This window comes from Carassius gibelio, chromosome B21 (assembly GCF_023724105.1).
Source record: "Carassius gibelio isolate Cgi1373 ecotype wild population from Czech Republic chromosome B21, carGib1.2-hapl.c, whole genome shotgun sequence".
NCBI classification, from domain to species: domain Eukaryota; kingdom Metazoa; phylum Chordata; class Actinopteri; order Cypriniformes; family Cyprinidae; genus Carassius; species Carassius gibelio.
The window spans coordinates 12,994,837-13,012,042 of NC_068416.1; the positions used below are offsets into that span (position 1 = coordinate 12,994,837).

Sequence of the window (17,206 nt, forward strand, 5' to 3'; positions counted from 1 at the left end):
CGTATTTTAATTCTTTAAAAACTAATATAATTTATAAAGGAACCCTGCAGGCAGGAATGATATAATGGCTAAATCCCAAATCTGAAAAATGCTGCATATGGAGAAAGAAATGCATCAAGACACATCCTATCTACTACTCACTTTTGAAGGCAGCATATTGTATCCTGTGTTATGCCACAATCCTGTGCAAGCTGTAGAATAATGAAAGAAAAAAGCAGTGCCTTGTGAAGTGGTTTATGAAGTAAACTAATTCATAAATATCCATCTTTATTATAATTTTATTTCTACTGAGAAATAAGTGTGGTAATCATCAAATATTTGCTTGGTTATGTCTAAAGCTCACCTGAATTTGGTTTGGATTTTTAAAGTGCCCTGGAAGTTTCCTTAAAAGGCGGCTTCATACAGAAATACTGATTAATAATTAGTAAAGAAAAGCAGTTTTTATTTGAGTAATACTGATGTTTCAGAAATATGTGCTGTAAAATTCTAAAGGATATAAAAAAGGTTAGCTCTGCTAGAGTTTTTTTTTTTTTTTTTTTACAATAAACTGATGTGCCATGCAGTGAAATGACAGTTAAGCATCTTAGTTGATGCAAAGCAAACATGCATACTCTATCAGAAAAAAAATATTTTACATTCAAGGTGCAGTCACAAATTTTTTGTTATAATTTGGGGGCAAAAAACGGTCCCACTGACTATTATCTGAAGTGTACATTTTATAAAGCACAGCTCACATGGAAGTTACTTAAATACCAAGGAGCATTCTGCTGGTGGCAAATCGTTTATGAGTATGACCAAAGTATGCTCTCACACAGAATTCCCAATTGTGTGGATTCCCATTCAGGAGGAATTTACACAACAACGTTTTCAGCCAAAAACGAGAAACTTTTAATGCGTTTTGCCTGTTCGTTTACACAACAACGGCGTTTTGGGAATTGAAAACACAGATTTTTGAAAGCTTGTTTCAAAGTGCAAGTTTTTGGAAAGCCACTGTTATCGTTTCCGTGTAAATACCCAAAACGAGGATCTTTGATAACGCTGATGTTACGCAAGCGCATGCGTAGGTATGTTAGGTATGTATGTTAAAAATCAACATGCACAGTACATGTTGATATTAAAGGCAAGCGCGAACAAACATACACAACAATAGCGACACATAATATACACGAGGCAACAAGTTACTGTTTACTAACAAGGTGACAGCGCCAACTACTGGCCTGGCATATGTAATAAAATAGTTTTTGGCCGTTTTCGCAGATATGTGTAAACACTAATTGTTTTGAAAACGTTGTTGTGTGTAGGTGAAACTTTTTAAAAATGCAAGGGAAAACTTTTTTGTTTTTGACTACATCGTTGACGTGTAAACGTAGCCTTGTATGAATTAAAAAAATTTTTTAACTACAGTAAATGTGACCGGACTTTTAGGGCTACAACACCTTGTTACTGGGGGAAGTAACCTATATAGAACCTTGTAGTAACCTTATTACCTTACTAAGTCTTGTAAGAGTAGGTAAGCTAAAAGCTGTCCCTTCAAAGACAACATTTTTGCGTGAATCCACCCAAATATAAAAATTCTGTCGCTTACTCAACCATGACATTCCAAACTGACTACGACTTTCTAAATAAGACAATCTTTATTCTTCAAAATAAGACATTTTATCAACAATCAGTAATCAAAAAAGTAATCGACAGGTTTAGTTCCTAGTTCCCACCGACTGTACAATAGAAGCCAGTGGCAATGGAATTTTTCATTTCTTCAAAAAACAACTTGTTTTATGTTTCACAGAAGAAAGGCATAGTCATACAGTCATACAATCATACATATCTTTTTTATATATTTTATTCATCTCTGAAAATGACTGCCCCAGTAAAAAGCTGCTGATTAACTAGCTGCTGCTGACAAGCTGATTATACTTATACGGTGACACCAGCACGAATACATTTAGGTATGTAAAACACAATATAGAGATCCTTACTGTAGATGTCAATGGATTCTCTAGTAATGATTCTCCATGATGAGTTACGAGTCAATGAGGCATCACAGTCCAGATCTTAGTGGACTATTACAAAACTGGGAGCCACTACACTAGATTTAATTCCTTTCTCTAATTCTCTACTGCCACTTTGCTGCCTACTGTTTACCTTCCACTTCATTCACTCGCAATCACACGTCCATGCTATATAACGTCCATAAAATGGAGTCATTCCATTTTGGCTGGCTAAAGCTCAACAGGGCAGACCTTCATGCTGAGTTGACTTTAATGACTTTTTAATAGGTCTCTCCGTTTTAACGATGCAGTGCAACAGCTCCAGTCATTTTATTGGAATGATGAATGATTGAGAGGAGGCTAACATTAATTTAATTTACAGCACAGGCTTGCCATCTTTAAAAGCGCAAGACGGCATCGCAAAAGGCAAAGAAAGAGAGAGGGACGGGGTGCGTTCATTATGTCGGAAAAAGGCTGGGGTGATTTATGATAGCAGCGTTGTTGTTTTCCCTTATCTCTAATTAGACGCTTTTGTCGTGCTAACTGATTTCAGTGTCAAAGCAACAAGACATGGTTAAACAAGACTTGTTCTACATCATTCATCATTCTCAAAACAGTCACTTGAGTCAAAACGTCCAAACATGCCCTGACACCCCACACTGCTTAATTAGTCTCAGAGTCACCTGGAGGGACTGAAATGATTTCCTCCATGGATATATGCAGCTCACTGACAACCAGCATTCGTTTGAGCATTCCTCATGTGTGTGATGCAAAGGGTTTAAATCATGTGTGTGTCCTCGAAGACCAACTTTACAGTGTGCTTAAAACTACATTCCCTACAAGAGGAATAATAAACAGGTTTTGTTTTGAACTCTAGCCCTGTAGAATAGTGCCCTCTGCAGGCTGCTTGATAAAGCAAACTCATTAAGCCAGAGTTCAGGGAACACTTCACATATGTACTAGGATCAACTGGTAGTAGGTTGTACTTTGAGAGTTAAATGTCCTCATCAATGACCTCAAATGCCCTACTTTGCTGCCCTACACCTGTCATTTCAACTCTTACCTGTAAACTCTCTCTCCCCCTCTCCCCTCCTTCCTTTCCTCTACTGTATAAAATTGGTTCCTGCCACACAAGGCAGAGAGATTTATATTGGCATTGTAGACATGGCATCCATTCTCTTGATCTCATCTCTTCTGTTGGTCCTAGAGCTCTGCTCAGGTAAGGTAGAAGATCAGTCAGTCAGTCTATCTATCTATCTATCTATCTATCTGGCTGGCTTGGTGGTCTGTCTGTCTGGCTATTTCAGCTGTCTATCTGTCTGGCTGTGAATCTCTCTCTATGGCTGTCTTGCAGTATGCAGTTCAATGAATGACTGCTCTAAGCAAAATAGAAGAGGCTGAATTTTGACATGACAAAATAATAGCATACATTCTTGCACAGTATGTCATGCACAGAAACATCTATTTTATAAAGTCAATATTTTATAATGTTGCTAAAGCTGAAAGTAACCCCTAAAACTTCGATTTTCAATAACTTTAATTTTAAGTACTGTATTGAGTTACTATATTCCATAAAATGATAGGCTATATATTTAGAGCTCCACAATTCAACAAAAATAAAAAAATGTACGACAAGTTTAAAATCTAGACAGTCTGAAAAAATTTTATACACCCATGTTCAACTGACTTATGATTTTTTTTCTTTTATTATTGTTTTTAGTTATTTGTTTGTTTGTTTGTTTTTTTAATTATTTTATTTTTTTGAGCCCATGAAGTAGTTTGAATCAGTGAATCGTTCACAGTCGTTACTGAATTCGCATAACTGTCTCCATCACAATGAATGAACTGGAACGATAATAACTCTGTTAATCCACATAATACAACTGATCTATAATATAATTTAATATATAGGCATTATAGCCTACACGTTAGTCATAGACTAAGCTATATAGCCTAGATCAGTACATAGCATAATACTCAAGTTTAATATAGGACAAACAGAGGAGTCCAAAAGTGACCACTAGTGAAAATTCTTTCATTTTGAGTTTATCAAGTGGAAAAGCCTATATTGTCATCACAAATTTTAAGCTAGGCTAATCAGCCCAACTAGACATTTGTATGGTAAAAAGCGCTATACAAATATACCTGAATTTAATTGAACTGAATAAATGATGAATAAACGCAAAAACATACAAATAAATAATAAAGTGAATCATTCAACCCATAGTTCCATTTCCCACCATTTAATTAAAGAATTATGGTTCTGTAAATATTTGCCTAGCAATGAAAATAAATCATAATCAACTAAATGTAGAAATCGGTAAGTTATCAACGGGTATAAATTACATCGGTATAGAAGTAGGCAGAAGATCGAGTCCCCATAAAAATCTACATTCGTTTAATGTTGTGATTCATACCTGTACGTCGCTAAAATAACCTTCTTTCCTTCGCCATTGCTCCTATCAGGGGAACAGACATTTCCCATGAGCAAACAGAAAGTTGTATCCGCAAAAGTGAAAGAATATGGCGAAGTTAAGCACAGGAAGCTGCTATAAAAATAAAAAAGACAGTGTACGTCTGTGCGCGCCACGCTGGACTTTGTGTTTCTATGGGCGCGTTCCCGCTGCACTCAGTGTAGCTTATATCCTACACATTAATAGCCCCAAATAGTTGCATACTTTTGAATAGTGACATGTTGTTTGGCTATAAACAACAGAGCCCAAGTTGAGAAAAGAATCTTTAAACTTTGAAAAATAAAAATAATTTATTTTTAGACATTATGTTGTACAAAATTATGATGGCATTAATGTCCTGTCCACTAACTGAAAGCTTTTGACTTCACTATGGGAAAATTGTTGTAAATGTTTGTATTGTTGGTACAACTCAATAATCAGCAGTCCCTATGCATAATGAGAGAATTGTAAATGAGAGACTTCAGTATGATGAAGTTTGAGTTGTAATATTTTACTGCACATTTTCTCTGACAGTCAGTGATTTTACTCTGTCATTAGTTAATCTAGCCTGTAACGCAGTGCATCTTGGGTTATTGAATCCAGACAGGTTATTTTTTAACAGAGGGTCACCTTGTATCTTTATTGTCTGACCTTTTTAAAGTTCACTGTCTTCTTTCACTTGTTTTGTCCTTGCAAGACACATGCTGCTGTTATACAAATAGGTGTCCAAAACATCAGCTTCAGTGCATCTTTTCTTCTTTTTTATTTTTATTAACAATTCTTGTAATACCTTAAGTCTTTCTTGTGCAACAGTATAGTTTTATTCACAACATTGTTCACTGCAGTAAAGAAAAACTAATGCCAAGTTTAAAATCACCGATAGTTTGCTCCAGAATTAGAAATGTTATCATTTATTCACCCTCATTCCAATCTGTACACTGAATAGAAAAAAAACAATTACTTATTTATAAAGGAATGGCAATTAAAAAAGGTACAGTGTATAACCCCAATAATATTTGTATTGTTTACAAAATACAAATCTTTTTTTTTTTTTTATATGTATCAGTGTTTTTGTCCCTGACATTGAAAGTCACTGGGGTCCAAAGAAACAACAGTATTGGTCCCTTATTGACTTCATTGTCTTTTGTGTTTCATAAAGAAATAAAAGCATACAAGCTGGAACAACATAAGGGTGAGTAAATGATGAATTTTCTTCCTTTTTTTCCCTCTGCAAACTAATCTGAATGGGATGAAAGTGCACAAGTGGACAGTGGGTAATGTAAAAACACTTAAGGTGCCCTTGCATTCAAGCACATGTTCTGAACTCAATCAAACCTGGTGATCAGGAGGGGGACTCAGTTAGATGGCTCACTGATTATCAGGAACAACTTTGTGAATCAAAGCATAGCTTTATATGGCCGCAAAATAAACAAATTTGTTAGTTAATGACCACCATCATAACTGGTTCTTAAGACCGCTCTGAACCTTGGCTTCAAGTCACAGATCGAAATACTTTCCAGTAGTGGTCCGTTGAACCAGTTACATCAGGTTGTTGTCTCTGTTCCAGGTGAGTGGTGCTACCAGAGCCAGTTATCCTGTCAAGCCACATGTAGAGGTGAGAACAAACGCACAAGTTTGAACCTAGACTCGACCTCTCAGGATTTTGCATAGTCATCATCTCCAAAGCAAAGTCCTCATGGTTGAATATTTGTGCTGAAAGAAATGTGCTTTCCAATTGTGTCACCCAGGGCCTTCGGAGTGGAAGAGTCAGTTTCCTAATTGCGGAGGTCAGAGACAATCGCCCATCAATATCGTCACACGCAAAGTGAAGCATGAGCCAAAACTGACCAGTTTCATCTTTGATGGCCATGAGAAAGTTTTCAATATGAGTGTGGAAAACCATGGACATTCAGGTAAATTAACAGAAATTGAAAGGCCTAGAAATGTGAATTCTAAATAAACACAAATGAAGGTATTTTAATACTTTGTCCATCCATTGAAAATCCACTCAACCAAAATGATAAAGCATCTAAAAGCACAAGAGATTGTAAAAGTAATCAATGAACAAACCTTGTGCATCAAGCAAGTGCGATGACACTTGTTTACTATTATTTATGAACACTATGTATATGCATCTATCAATGTTTATTAGCATATAAAAGCATCTTTTCCTCATATTCAGTAAAGCAAATGTGTTTTTTAAGAAGGCTCAATTCTTATGGACTACTTTTGCCATATTATGAACTTTAAAACATGGAATGACATGAGCGTGAGACACTAACGACAGAATTGTCATTTGAACTTGAGTTCACAAAATTACATTCAGTTTAATTCAGTAGAGTTGGCCTGATTTACATAGTATTCTATCATCTTTGGGATCTTGTAACTGTAAGAGTTAAGTATTATAACTAGCTCTATGCTTCTTCTCAGCTCACTTCACCCTCCCTCAGTTCGTGCGTCTCCGTGGAGGGGGTCTGCAAGATACTTACAAGGCGGTCCAGTTCCACCTGCACTGGGGAGAAAACGGAGGCCAGGGCTCAGAGCACTCTGTGGACGGGGAGCAGTATCCCATGGAGGTGAGAGTCCATGTCACTATCAGAAATGCATGGACAATAAAACACTACAAAGGCTATTGTTTTCATCAATTCCTTTATGATAATGATGCATTTTGTCCCCCAGCTCCATATTGTTCACATTAAAGAAAAATATGCTAGCTTGGGAGATGCTCTAAGTGACTCTGAAGGGGTGGCAGCACTTGCCTTCTTTTTCGAGGTACTCATTCCTTTGTGATATTTCATATGTCTCATACCTAACTATACTTTTTGAGAGAAAATGATCACCCACACAGCGTTATTTTAGTGCGCTACTATTATACATTTTATTCATATTTTGAATTAATTTTAGTTTAGTTTTTATTTTAGTTAAAGATTTAGTAGTTTTGTTGTGTATTTTTTCATTTTTATTTGATTTTTAAAGACATGTTATATGATATAATTCTCATTCATTTTTATTTTAGTTTTAGTTATTATAGCGCATTAAGGTAAACTAAATGAAAAATGTTGCCTCTGCAACTACCTTAAATCAACGTGTGTTATTTCAGTTAAGAGTTTCTTTTATCAAGCCAAATCCAGATGACTGACATTCTTCCATCCATTTTTTACAAAAAGTGAATGAGGGCCAGTACACGAATAAATCATACATTTTGGTTTAGTGAACTTCATCAGCTGAAAAGATCCATCATCGTTCATTCAAAAATCAGACAAAGAGCTATAAAGATTGGAGATATAAAGATTTACACTTAATAATTTTCAGTTCTACTTATTACAATGTTAAATATAGAACATGCAGGAGTCATATGGATTACTTTTATGTCATTTTAAATGACCATTTCATCCTTTTGGGTTTAAGAGCCCCAGTCCTCATTCATACTGAAGCCATTTATAGAGAAATAACCCTTAAATGAACCATGTCGATAGCTTGAGGTCTATACCTGATTTTTGCCATCCCCCTTTAGGTGACTTCTTTCCCAAACAAACAACTGGACAGAGTCATAGACGCTTTAGGAAAAGTCAGATATGAAGGTGAGTTATTATTTAATATTACATATTATTTTTGATTAGTCCATCTATTCAACTTTGTTTTGTTTGTCTGTATTGTGGTTCTACATGACCCAATATGATCAAAAGGAAACAGCAGTGAAATTAAAGACTTTAAATTGACCGACATCCTCCCACAAGCCAATAAACTGAGCTACTATCGGTACTTGGGTTCCTTGACCACACCGGGCTGTGAGCAGGCCGTTGTGTGGACGGTTTTCCAAAAGACTCTGCCCATAAGCAAAAATCAGGTACTGAGAGATTTTTTTCCTTTTTCTTTTATGCATAAACCAGATTGAGTTCTACATATTAGACAACACTGATTACAATCAATAGCATCTCAAGAGAATTAAAGCAAGACGCTACAGTCAAAACCATTTTTCTTCCATTACATTGTTATTTTACGAAACTTTATCTCTTATCACTTTATCTGTAAATTTCAATTACAAAACAAGCTTGTTTTCTTGGATTAAACAGATATGGAAAGTAGTTTTCACCTGATTATGGAAAGGCAGATTTAATTCAAACGCATCTTTCTTTTCCTGCTTTAGCTGATGTCAATGGATAAACAGCTGTTATTCGGAACAGAAAAACCAATGACTGGAGTATTCCGTCCTGTGCAGAATCTGAATGGACGAGTTGTGTACACATCAGTGCCAGCTCACAGTCTGTGTGTCCTGCCCAGTCTGATCACCCTGTTTCTGTGCCTCTTTTGTGTTTTTGGACAACAAAAGTGTTTTCATTGAATGCTAGAGACCACATCTCTTTTAACAAATGATGTTCCATATTGAACTTCCAGAAACAAAGTATACCTAATCAACTGAGCACTGCTCTGAAAGTACTGGAATGGATCTCTGCCACTGTGCTAAAGTGGAGAAACTTGACAATGGAGAAGAGATATCTTGGTTACTTTCTGTGTTCACAATTATTAATTGTCTCATTGGTAACGCTTATCATGTCCTCCAATATTCTCTTTTAGTTGTGGCAGCTTTATCTGACTTTGATCATTTCTGGATTCTCATCTGTTTTCCATAACTTGTTTGGTTGTTTATGGTTACTTCACTTTAAAATATCTTATATATATATGTTTATATATTGCTATATATTTCCATTTATATGTGCCAATAATTATAAGTTTATACAATAATTATAAGTTTATTCTTCAAAAATACAAAACAGCTTCAGATTTTAATGTAATCCATTTGAAGCTTCCTGATCCTCCATTAAGATTATTATGTAAATTTCAATTACTTTTCCATTACTTACAACGATGAACGTTTCATATGGCTTTGGTACGATGATTCAATTTGACACATATGTACCACAAATTGTGTAAATATGCAGCACATGTGAAGTGTAAGTTATAACATAATCTTTCCAAAGATAAAAGTTCAAATGAAGTGCCAACATAAATTCTTTATTTAGCTGGAACTATATTTCATTGTACATATCATTTGTCATATAAAGATTCACATTTTGCAACCAATTGTAGTTTACTTATATGTAACATGCAGGCATAAAATGCCAAATTCATCTATGAAAGCACACCTACTGCTGATCTTTGTAGAAATGAGATTATGGTTATTGTTTTTGTGATTGTAACCAGGTTCTAAAGTGCTCAATTTGAGCCGAGACGCTGCTCCTGGCCGTGCCACCGGGGGCGCTGTACTGTTCAACGCTTTTGATGTAGTCCCACACTGAAGAAACATCCTTGTCAAACAAAGGGCTGGAGATTAAGAAATAAAAATAATAAATGAAATATTTCATACAGTGTCATGTATTTTAGTTTGAATGTGACTGCTGACCTGACAGTTTGAAGGTCCTCTACAGTGAGTTTGGACAGATGGATGTTCTTAGATTCAGCGATATAAACGGCTTTCCCAGCACAACTGTGGGCCTCTCTGAAAGGCATCTTTGATATATGTGTATATATGTCAGATTTCATTCAGTTCTACTGACATGCGAAATCTGTCAATTGATGGATTGATGGACTTACTCCCTTTCTGACCAGATGGTAGGCAAGATCAGTGGCCAGCATATCTGGGCTGAGGGCCCCTTCCATCGCTAGTTGGTTGACCTGAGGAATGGAAAAGTACAAGTGCTTAAGATCTACTGCTCAACAATGAATAAAAAAGGAAATGAAACAAAAAAAAATTCATACCGCTCACATTTTAGACTGACAATGGATTACGACATAATCAAAACACTTCTGCCTCTCATTCAGCATTTCACCTAATTACTATTTAACCTGAAGTAACAGTTTTGTTTTTGGTTGCCATTGTTCATGACAAAACAACGTTGTGTTCTAACCCATCTCTCACCTTTAGAGTTGAAATGACACCTGTTGCCACCTGCAGCACAGCGTGTACTGTATCGTATGTGTCAAACATGGCCTCCTTATCCTCCTGCAGTGACAAAACATATTCAGAATTTTTTTGTTTTTAATAAAATGATTGTATTTTCTGTCTTTCTTGGACATACCTGTAGGTCTTTGTTGTATGTGCTGGGTAAGCCCTTGAGAGTCATCAGAAACCCTGCACACTGTATTACAATGAAAATGTAATTAGATAAAGCCTTAACAAAACCCTACATTTTTTGTTATTGTAAAAACTGTTAATTATTTAAAAGTAAGTTAATTATATAAAAAATATATTTTAATATTAAATATTATTTTTTATAAATAATCTTATGGTTAATAAGTCAATAATTAATTTCATGTTATGGCAATATTCAAATTATGTTCATTTTGTTGTAATAAATAATTTTTTTAATACTGATACATATGAAAATTAAAATAAATATTTTGTTATAACCGATACATGGACAAAATTTAAATATAATAATATTTTGTCTGTTAAGTATGTTAATTTGTATTCTTTTTTTAAATAATATATATATATATATATTAAATATTTTTAATATTGTTTTTATTTAAAATATTCTGATAATTATTTAAGTGTTATTACAGATAATCGATAAATAGTCTATATTAAAATATTACACTATTTGGTCTAAAAACACATAAAAAAATAAAACATTAAAAACTGAAGTCAGTAATTTTAAAAGTAAATTTAGACATTATAACATTAAGCACAGTCTGAAAAATGTATAATTATTTGGAGATTTGCTTAAAAAAAATATTTTAAAGCATTATTAGTTTATTAATGTTTTCAAAGATTCATTTAAGGTGAGAGTTGGATGACAGTGAAGGTAATCTCATTTTAAAAATAGGAGAAATAAGCATGCTATTAAACATCCAATATCTGATAACTGATAAGGTAACATTATATTGTGCAACCTTAAATGAATAGCAACTAAACAGCCTTAATACTAACGACTACATTTCCCATAGATTGACCTGAATCATAATGCTAATTATTTAAATGACAGGGGACTCTCTGTAGGCCAGGGCTGGTGTCTCAGGTTGGCTTCATTAATCAGTGCTGTATCTTACTCTGCCAAACACTCGTCCTGCTTTGCTGCGGATGAGCTCCAGGCTGTCTGCGTTCTTCTTCTGAGGCATTAAACTACTCCCAGTGCTGCTCTCACAAACAGAAACACAACAGCTCTAAATAACTACACACACTAGCCACACATATAAAGCAGAAGTGGAATGAATCCCTCACACAACAGCCAGCTCGTGTTCACGGTATCTGTGTTGAATATCATCCACCAATTAAGACAATACACTGAATCCTGCACTTCGTGGGAGATAGTCAGCTTTTCCCGAACACAATAATGTTAATAAACAGGCAATAATTATTTCTGAGTGAACATTTACTATTTAACTAAGGTCAGTACGGGCTGTGCAGCAATCAGTTTGTGGTTAATAAAGATAAATCGGTTAATGTTAACAGGGCCGAACATTTCACAGGCTATAAAGACTTCAAGTATGTGAAGAAAATTGATTTGCTCTGACGATGGAGAATGTGTTATGACGTGAGCAGGTACATGGGTACTCACTGACATTTCTGGTCAACTCTACCATAAAAGTCATTTGAACCAATTAATTTGCAATTCTGCCTAAAGCTCAAGCCAGCAGCTCCTAGTTTCTTGATGGAAATGTGCATACGTGACAGATGGGGTGAAAATAATTCAGAACATGGTAGTAATGTAAGAAAATACTCTTAACCCAAGGGCTTTAAATGAATGATTTCTGTCTGCTGTGACTTTGTCATGACTTTATTTCAGGGCCTACACACAAGACATGTTCTTAAGTTCAAGGCTTAATTTATTTGATTAAAAATACAGTAAAAACACTAATAATGGGAAATATTATTACAATTTAAAATAAATGTGAAATGTGAATATATTTAAAAATGTAATTTATTCCTGGGATGCAAAGCTGAATTTTACTCCAGTGTCACATGATCCTTCAGAAATCATTCTCATATGCATAACTCATGCTCAAGTAATGTTTTTTTATTTGCATCAATGTTGAAAACAGCTGTGCTGGTTTCAGGATTCTCTGATGTCTTTTATTTCGGTGCTTTTTGCAAAAAGTAAAGCAATGATAGAAATGGGATTGGAACATGACCCAGACCCAGAACTTTGATGTGTCATGGGCACATATTTTGAAATTCTGAATGATATTCCTATTATGGATAATATGCTGTCCTCACCTGTATGCATCAGTCAGAGTGATGAAGGAGAACTCCTTTGTACTGTATAAAATCAGATCCTCTGCCATCTTGCTAAGGTGTGTGAGACACATTGATCCCCAGAAGAGAAATTCAGCTGTCCAAAAACATACACAAACACATTAAAGAGTTAAACAGAACATTGGCCAAAAATGAGATTTCTGTGATCATTTACTCTCCATCACGTTGATCGAAATCTGAGCTTTATTCTGTGACACATAAAGGAAGTTATTTTAAACAATGTTGGTAACTAAACTGTTTTGGTTACTGAAGACCAAAAAAGCAATGTGACAAAAAAGATGTTCTTTTGTTTCCCACAGAAGAATTAAAGACATACAGGTTTGGAACAACTTGAGGGTAAGTAAATTATGACAGAATTTTAATTTTTGTATGAAATGTCCCTTTAATATAAAGGATCCTGATGACCTGTGCACTTTATTATCATACTCTTAGATGATTTCTGCATCAAACATGTGCCAAATCAGTTGTGCGGATCACTCCACTGTGGTGACTCCTGATCAAGCCGAAAGAGACAGAGAGAGAGAGAGAGAGAGAGAGAGAGAAATGATTTCTGCAGCATGAATATACATACCAATAAAATCCCTCTGTCCAGTAGCATCCATGCTGTTAATGCTGATTCTATCAAAGTTTAGTTCTGGAGAGTGATTAAAAAAAAATACATCAGATGAAAAGAATTATAATAGGTGACCAGTTTGTATTAATTACAAACATATATCACATGAACACACTTCACGAATCATTAATTAAATGGGAATAATAATGACGTCAACCTTGACGTAGAAGTTCTCTATCAATGTTGAAGGGATTCCCAGCAATGGCTCCGCTGCAAGGCAAATATATCAATAGCATATCAACATATCTCAGATAGATTCATTTAATACATTTAAAGAGTGTGCAGTAACAGTCGAAAAGCTCTGGGTCAGTAAGATTTGTTTCGTAAACCTAAAACTGCTATTTAGTCAGGATGCATTAGAAAAGGACATTAAAATCTATAATGGTAAATTAACTAATATCTATATTTCAAATGATTTTTTTTTTCCTTTCTATTATTAAATAATCAATTAACCATGTATCATGGCTTTCACAAAAGTATTAAGCAGCACAAGTTTTCTCAAACCTGAAAATAATAAGAAATCAGCATATTAGAATGATTTCTGAAGGATCGTGTGACGCTGAAGACTGGAGTAATGATGCTGAAAATTAAACTTTGCATCACAGGAATAAATTACATTTTAAAGTATATTAAAATAGAAAACTGTTATTTTTTATTATAATAATATTTCATAATATTACTGTTTTACTGAATTTGTAATCTAATAAACTCAACTTTAATTAGAGAATGAAAAGAAATAAGAGAATTCTTTTACAGAGATTACAGTATTGAATATACACCTTCCTAGGGGCATCACATTAACACGTTTCCTGATGTCCTCCAGTCGTTCAACATCTCGGCTTAGTGCCGCTGCATGACTGCAAGAAACCATGAACAGTTATGATCACACATATGCACCAACAAGTCCAAATATACAAGAACTTGAATAAAACATAATTAAGACCGGATTCTTCTACTGAAATGCACCTGAGAATCCAGTGACTCCATCTGATTGGCTGGGCCCTCTGCATGTGAGTGTATCCAGGGCACAGGATTTCAATCTCTCTGGATGGACGAAGGATGGATTGGATGTGTGACTGATAATTCTACATTAGTCAGATCTCTACAGGAATCTTGATAATTGAGCATTCTTACACTGCAGCTCTTTCCACCATTGTGCTGATGAGCTGCAAAGCTAGTTCTTTCAGAGTGGTTATAGCGTCCCGTAGCCAGATCCGTGTATCTGTTGCAACCTATTCAACAAATAGAAAGAGTTCAGTCAAAGGCGTGTATGCCTGTAAATATCATGTGACAAATTATTACATTTAAACCTGATCATTTCTGCTCCTGCCTGTGTGAAGCTTTCCAGCCGGATCACCAATCAGTTCCTTTAAAGGAAGACATGAACACTGACTGAATTTTGGTTCCTGGAATATTACTCTGTATTTTATGGAACTATAAGCTACAGCACTTGTATTGATAAAATATTGTCTTATTCAATAAAAGTAAATGTTAGAACTAATGAGGAAACTGTTTTCTTTTGACCTTCAGCCTGCGTTCATTGGCCGTGTGGATATCCTCGTCTCCTGGTTTGATCTTGAACTCGCCCTTGGACCATTCATCAAAAACCTGATGAAGATATTTTTAAATACCTCAGTCATTTATATTGTGACAATGAATTAAAATGTCTGATCATTTTTTGTGCAATATTTACAGCCATATTAAAATGAAATAATACATTTTATTAAAAAAAAACGTAGTTTATTTCAACTAGCTGCCAAGGAAACATTTTTCATTTAGTTTAACTCGATACAAAAATGGTACTAAAACAACAAAAACTGAAAAAAAAACAATAAAATTTATACAGATACATAGACAAAAACATAACCAAATAACTAAAAACTTTAATTAATAACATGAAAACTAAAGATTTAAAAAATTCTAAATATTTAGAAAAACTATAATATTATCTCATTGATAAATTAACACTGGAGTAGTTATATTAATGTTTTATATTAATAGTCCAAATTTGGGTTTTCTCTAGCAGATGTCTGTTGGTTTCAAATGCTGTCTTAAATTAGAATTCATTAGGACATTTATAACAAAAATAATACAATAATGTATAAGTAGAAGTACATTTTGTGAATGTTATACTCTAAACTTAAAAAAAATAAATAAATAAACTTTAACAGCTCTTTTTTTTTAAGGTGAAAGTGTCAGTTTCGCATTAGATTACATTTTTCATTCGTATATATTGTGTTATATATTGTGTTACATTAGATAACATTTTTCATTCGTATTTTTTGCACAATAAATACTATTTTTTGAGTTAACAAGTAAATTTTTTTTTTTTTTACATTACCATTTCTGCAGTTTCATACCAGTTTTATCATTTAAATATTGGGCCATTTTGCATGGCCAATGTTTGGTGAATGAACGGTATCTTTTTCCTTGGACAATAACTGTAAGAAATGAAATATTCAAAGTGTGACAACTAGCCCCGGTGCCCTCTATTTGGCCAGTTATGTTGTCAGAATGCCATGCTGAATGGCAGTAGCTTAACATAGCATTGTCACATGGCTATTGTTTTGTGCACATTGAGGGGTCTGTGTCAGGGAATATATTTGTCTGTGATGTAAGTTTTGCTGTCAAAGGGGTAATAGATTATGGTACAGTATCCTGGTAAATATTTACAAACCAGCATCACAGTTCAAGGGTAAAGAAATTAAGTTTGATGAGAAAGATGACACTGTAAATGAACAAACATTTAACCTGGACGCCACCAGACAGGTTTATGAGTCAGGTAATGTGGTAAATAATATAATCACCTTGTCAAGTCCTGTAAGAATCTGTTCCATCTCGTTTTGCGTGACCAGACCTGCTTTCTGTAAAGCTTTGACATATGCTTTACTCCCTTTAATATCAGCTTCCCACAAGCGCTTGTCGAACGAAATTGACGCGTTGAACTTTTCCAATATAGGGTCGGCGTTTCCCACAAAGCGACCACCCCATAGTTTATTTCCCTGTTTAACACAAAATAATAAATATAAACATTACGGTAAATCGTCGCTCGTTGTGTCTGACAGGTTTGGAAAGCATGTGACACACACAAACAATGCAGTAAATCAGGCTGACTTCCAAAAGACGAGCGATCTTTACCTCTGAACTTGACATTGTAACGGTCTCAAGTAGTCTTTATGTGCAACGAACAAACCGAAAACTAAAGCTTATGAATAAAACTGAAACGGGAGATGTCGGGTATTTAAAGGACCGATTCAGTGCCGTGTGCTTTCACCGACTCATGAGAGTGAATTACTCATAAAAGCTGCACATCCAGTTGATTGTGACATGATTTTCTTCCTCGCTTGTTTTGGGAACGCAAAAGCCCCGCCCATAAAATGCTAATTAGATGCTCGCGAACCAACCAAAATCTAAAGCGCCATTTATCGGGAGCTGTCAATCATTTTAGAGAACAAATCACCTTTACTGTTTTGAAGCCTAAAGAACCGCCTCCCTGAAGAGAAAATACAATTTGCAGTTACAGTTTAAAATGGTGGATGGCGCTGTGTCCGATAAGTTCCACAAAAAAAGAATTAATCTAGCTGTACTTTCATGTATTGTATTTCACTTTTATGTCTTTTTTGATTATATCATATACCTGTGTAAATGTATCAAATCGAGTATTTAGGGGAAAGGTTGTCGTGAGGTTAACACCACTGAAAGTACTACGTGTAATATTTCCCAATTTGAAAAACATTAATACATTACAACCTTATGTGTTATTTATTTTTCGCCTTAATTGCTTGCGAAATATTGAGATTTGTATGTTCGCTCTTTCATCTCTTTCTCCCTTTTCAATATTTGGGTAATTTTACTTATCAGATATTCTTTTGATACCTCCTGTACAGTTATAGGC

General features: G+C 34.8%; 2 protein-coding genes across 4 annotated transcripts; one reads left to right on the forward strand and one right to left on the reverse strand.

Moving 5' to 3' along the window:
- Nucleotides 1-638: 638 nt before the first annotated feature.
- On the forward strand, nt 639-9,793 carry LOC127985656 (carbonic anhydrase 4-like). 3 transcript variants are annotated; one of them, XM_052587698.1, is made up of 9 exons: nt 643-3,207; nt 5,601-5,633; nt 6,009-6,056; nt 6,190-6,354; nt 6,872-7,017; nt 7,121-7,213; nt 7,956-8,022; nt 8,128-8,288; nt 8,589-9,793. In XM_052587698.1, the coding sequence occupies exons 1-9, from the start codon at nt 3,009-3,011 to the stop codon at nt 8,781-8,783; spliced, it is 1,107 nt and encodes a 368-aa protein (XP_052443658.1). In that variant the 5' UTR covers nt 643-3,008; the 3' UTR covers nt 8,784-9,793. The 3 variants fall into 3 exon arrangements, with proteins under 3 accessions (XP_052443660.1, XP_052443658.1, XP_052443659.1); XM_052587700.1 differs by lacking the exon at nt 7,121-7,213 and having other exon boundaries at nt 639-3,207; XM_052587699.1 differs by lacking the exon at nt 5,601-5,633.
- LOC127985655 (argininosuccinate lyase) lies at nt 9,434-16,674 on the reverse strand. Its single transcript, XM_052587697.1, has 16 exons — nt 16,450-16,674; nt 16,119-16,313; nt 14,836-14,919; nt 14,622-14,678; nt 14,446-14,543; nt 14,278-14,355; nt 14,091-14,168; nt 13,469-13,521; nt 13,270-13,332; nt 12,660-12,774; nt 11,492-11,576; nt 10,519-10,578; nt 10,359-10,442; nt 10,034-10,114; nt 9,843-9,949; nt 9,434-9,763 (listed from the first exon to the last, which is right to left on the reverse strand). Exons 1-16 carry the CDS (start codon nt 16,462-16,464, stop codon nt 9,619-9,621), a joined length of 1,398 nt encoding a protein of 465 aa, XP_052443657.1. The 5' UTR covers nt 16,465-16,674; the 3' UTR covers nt 9,434-9,618.
- Between the last annotated feature and the right edge of the window lie 532 nt (nt 16,675-17,206).

What these genes read in the sequence shown, in the direction of transcription:
- LOC127985656 (XM_052587698.1), top strand. Translation starts at nt 3,009, where the DNA reads ATGCCCTACTTTGCTGCCCTACACCTGTCATTTCAACTCTTACCTGTA. An exon ending in CTGTCAAGCCACATGTAGAG is followed by an intron (nt 6,057 to 6,189) that starts GTGAGAACAAAC and finishes TGTGTCACCCAG; the next exon opens with GGCCTTCGGAGTGGAAGAGT. An exon ending in GGGAGCAGTATCCCATGGAG is followed by an intron (nt 7,018 to 7,120) that starts GTGAGAGTCCAT and finishes TTTGTCCCCCAG; the next exon opens with CTCCATATTGTTCACATTAA.
- LOC127985655 (XM_052587697.1), bottom strand. An exon ending in TAGAGAACTTCTACGTCAAG is followed by an intron (nt 13,333 to 13,468) that starts GTTGACGTCATT and finishes ATCACTCTCCAG; the next exon opens with AACTAAACTTTGATAGAATC. An exon ending in GAGGACCTTCAAACTGTCAG is followed by an intron (nt 9,764 to 9,842) that starts GTCAGCAGTCAC and finishes CTTAATCTCCAG; the next exon opens with CCCTTTGTTTGACAAGGATG.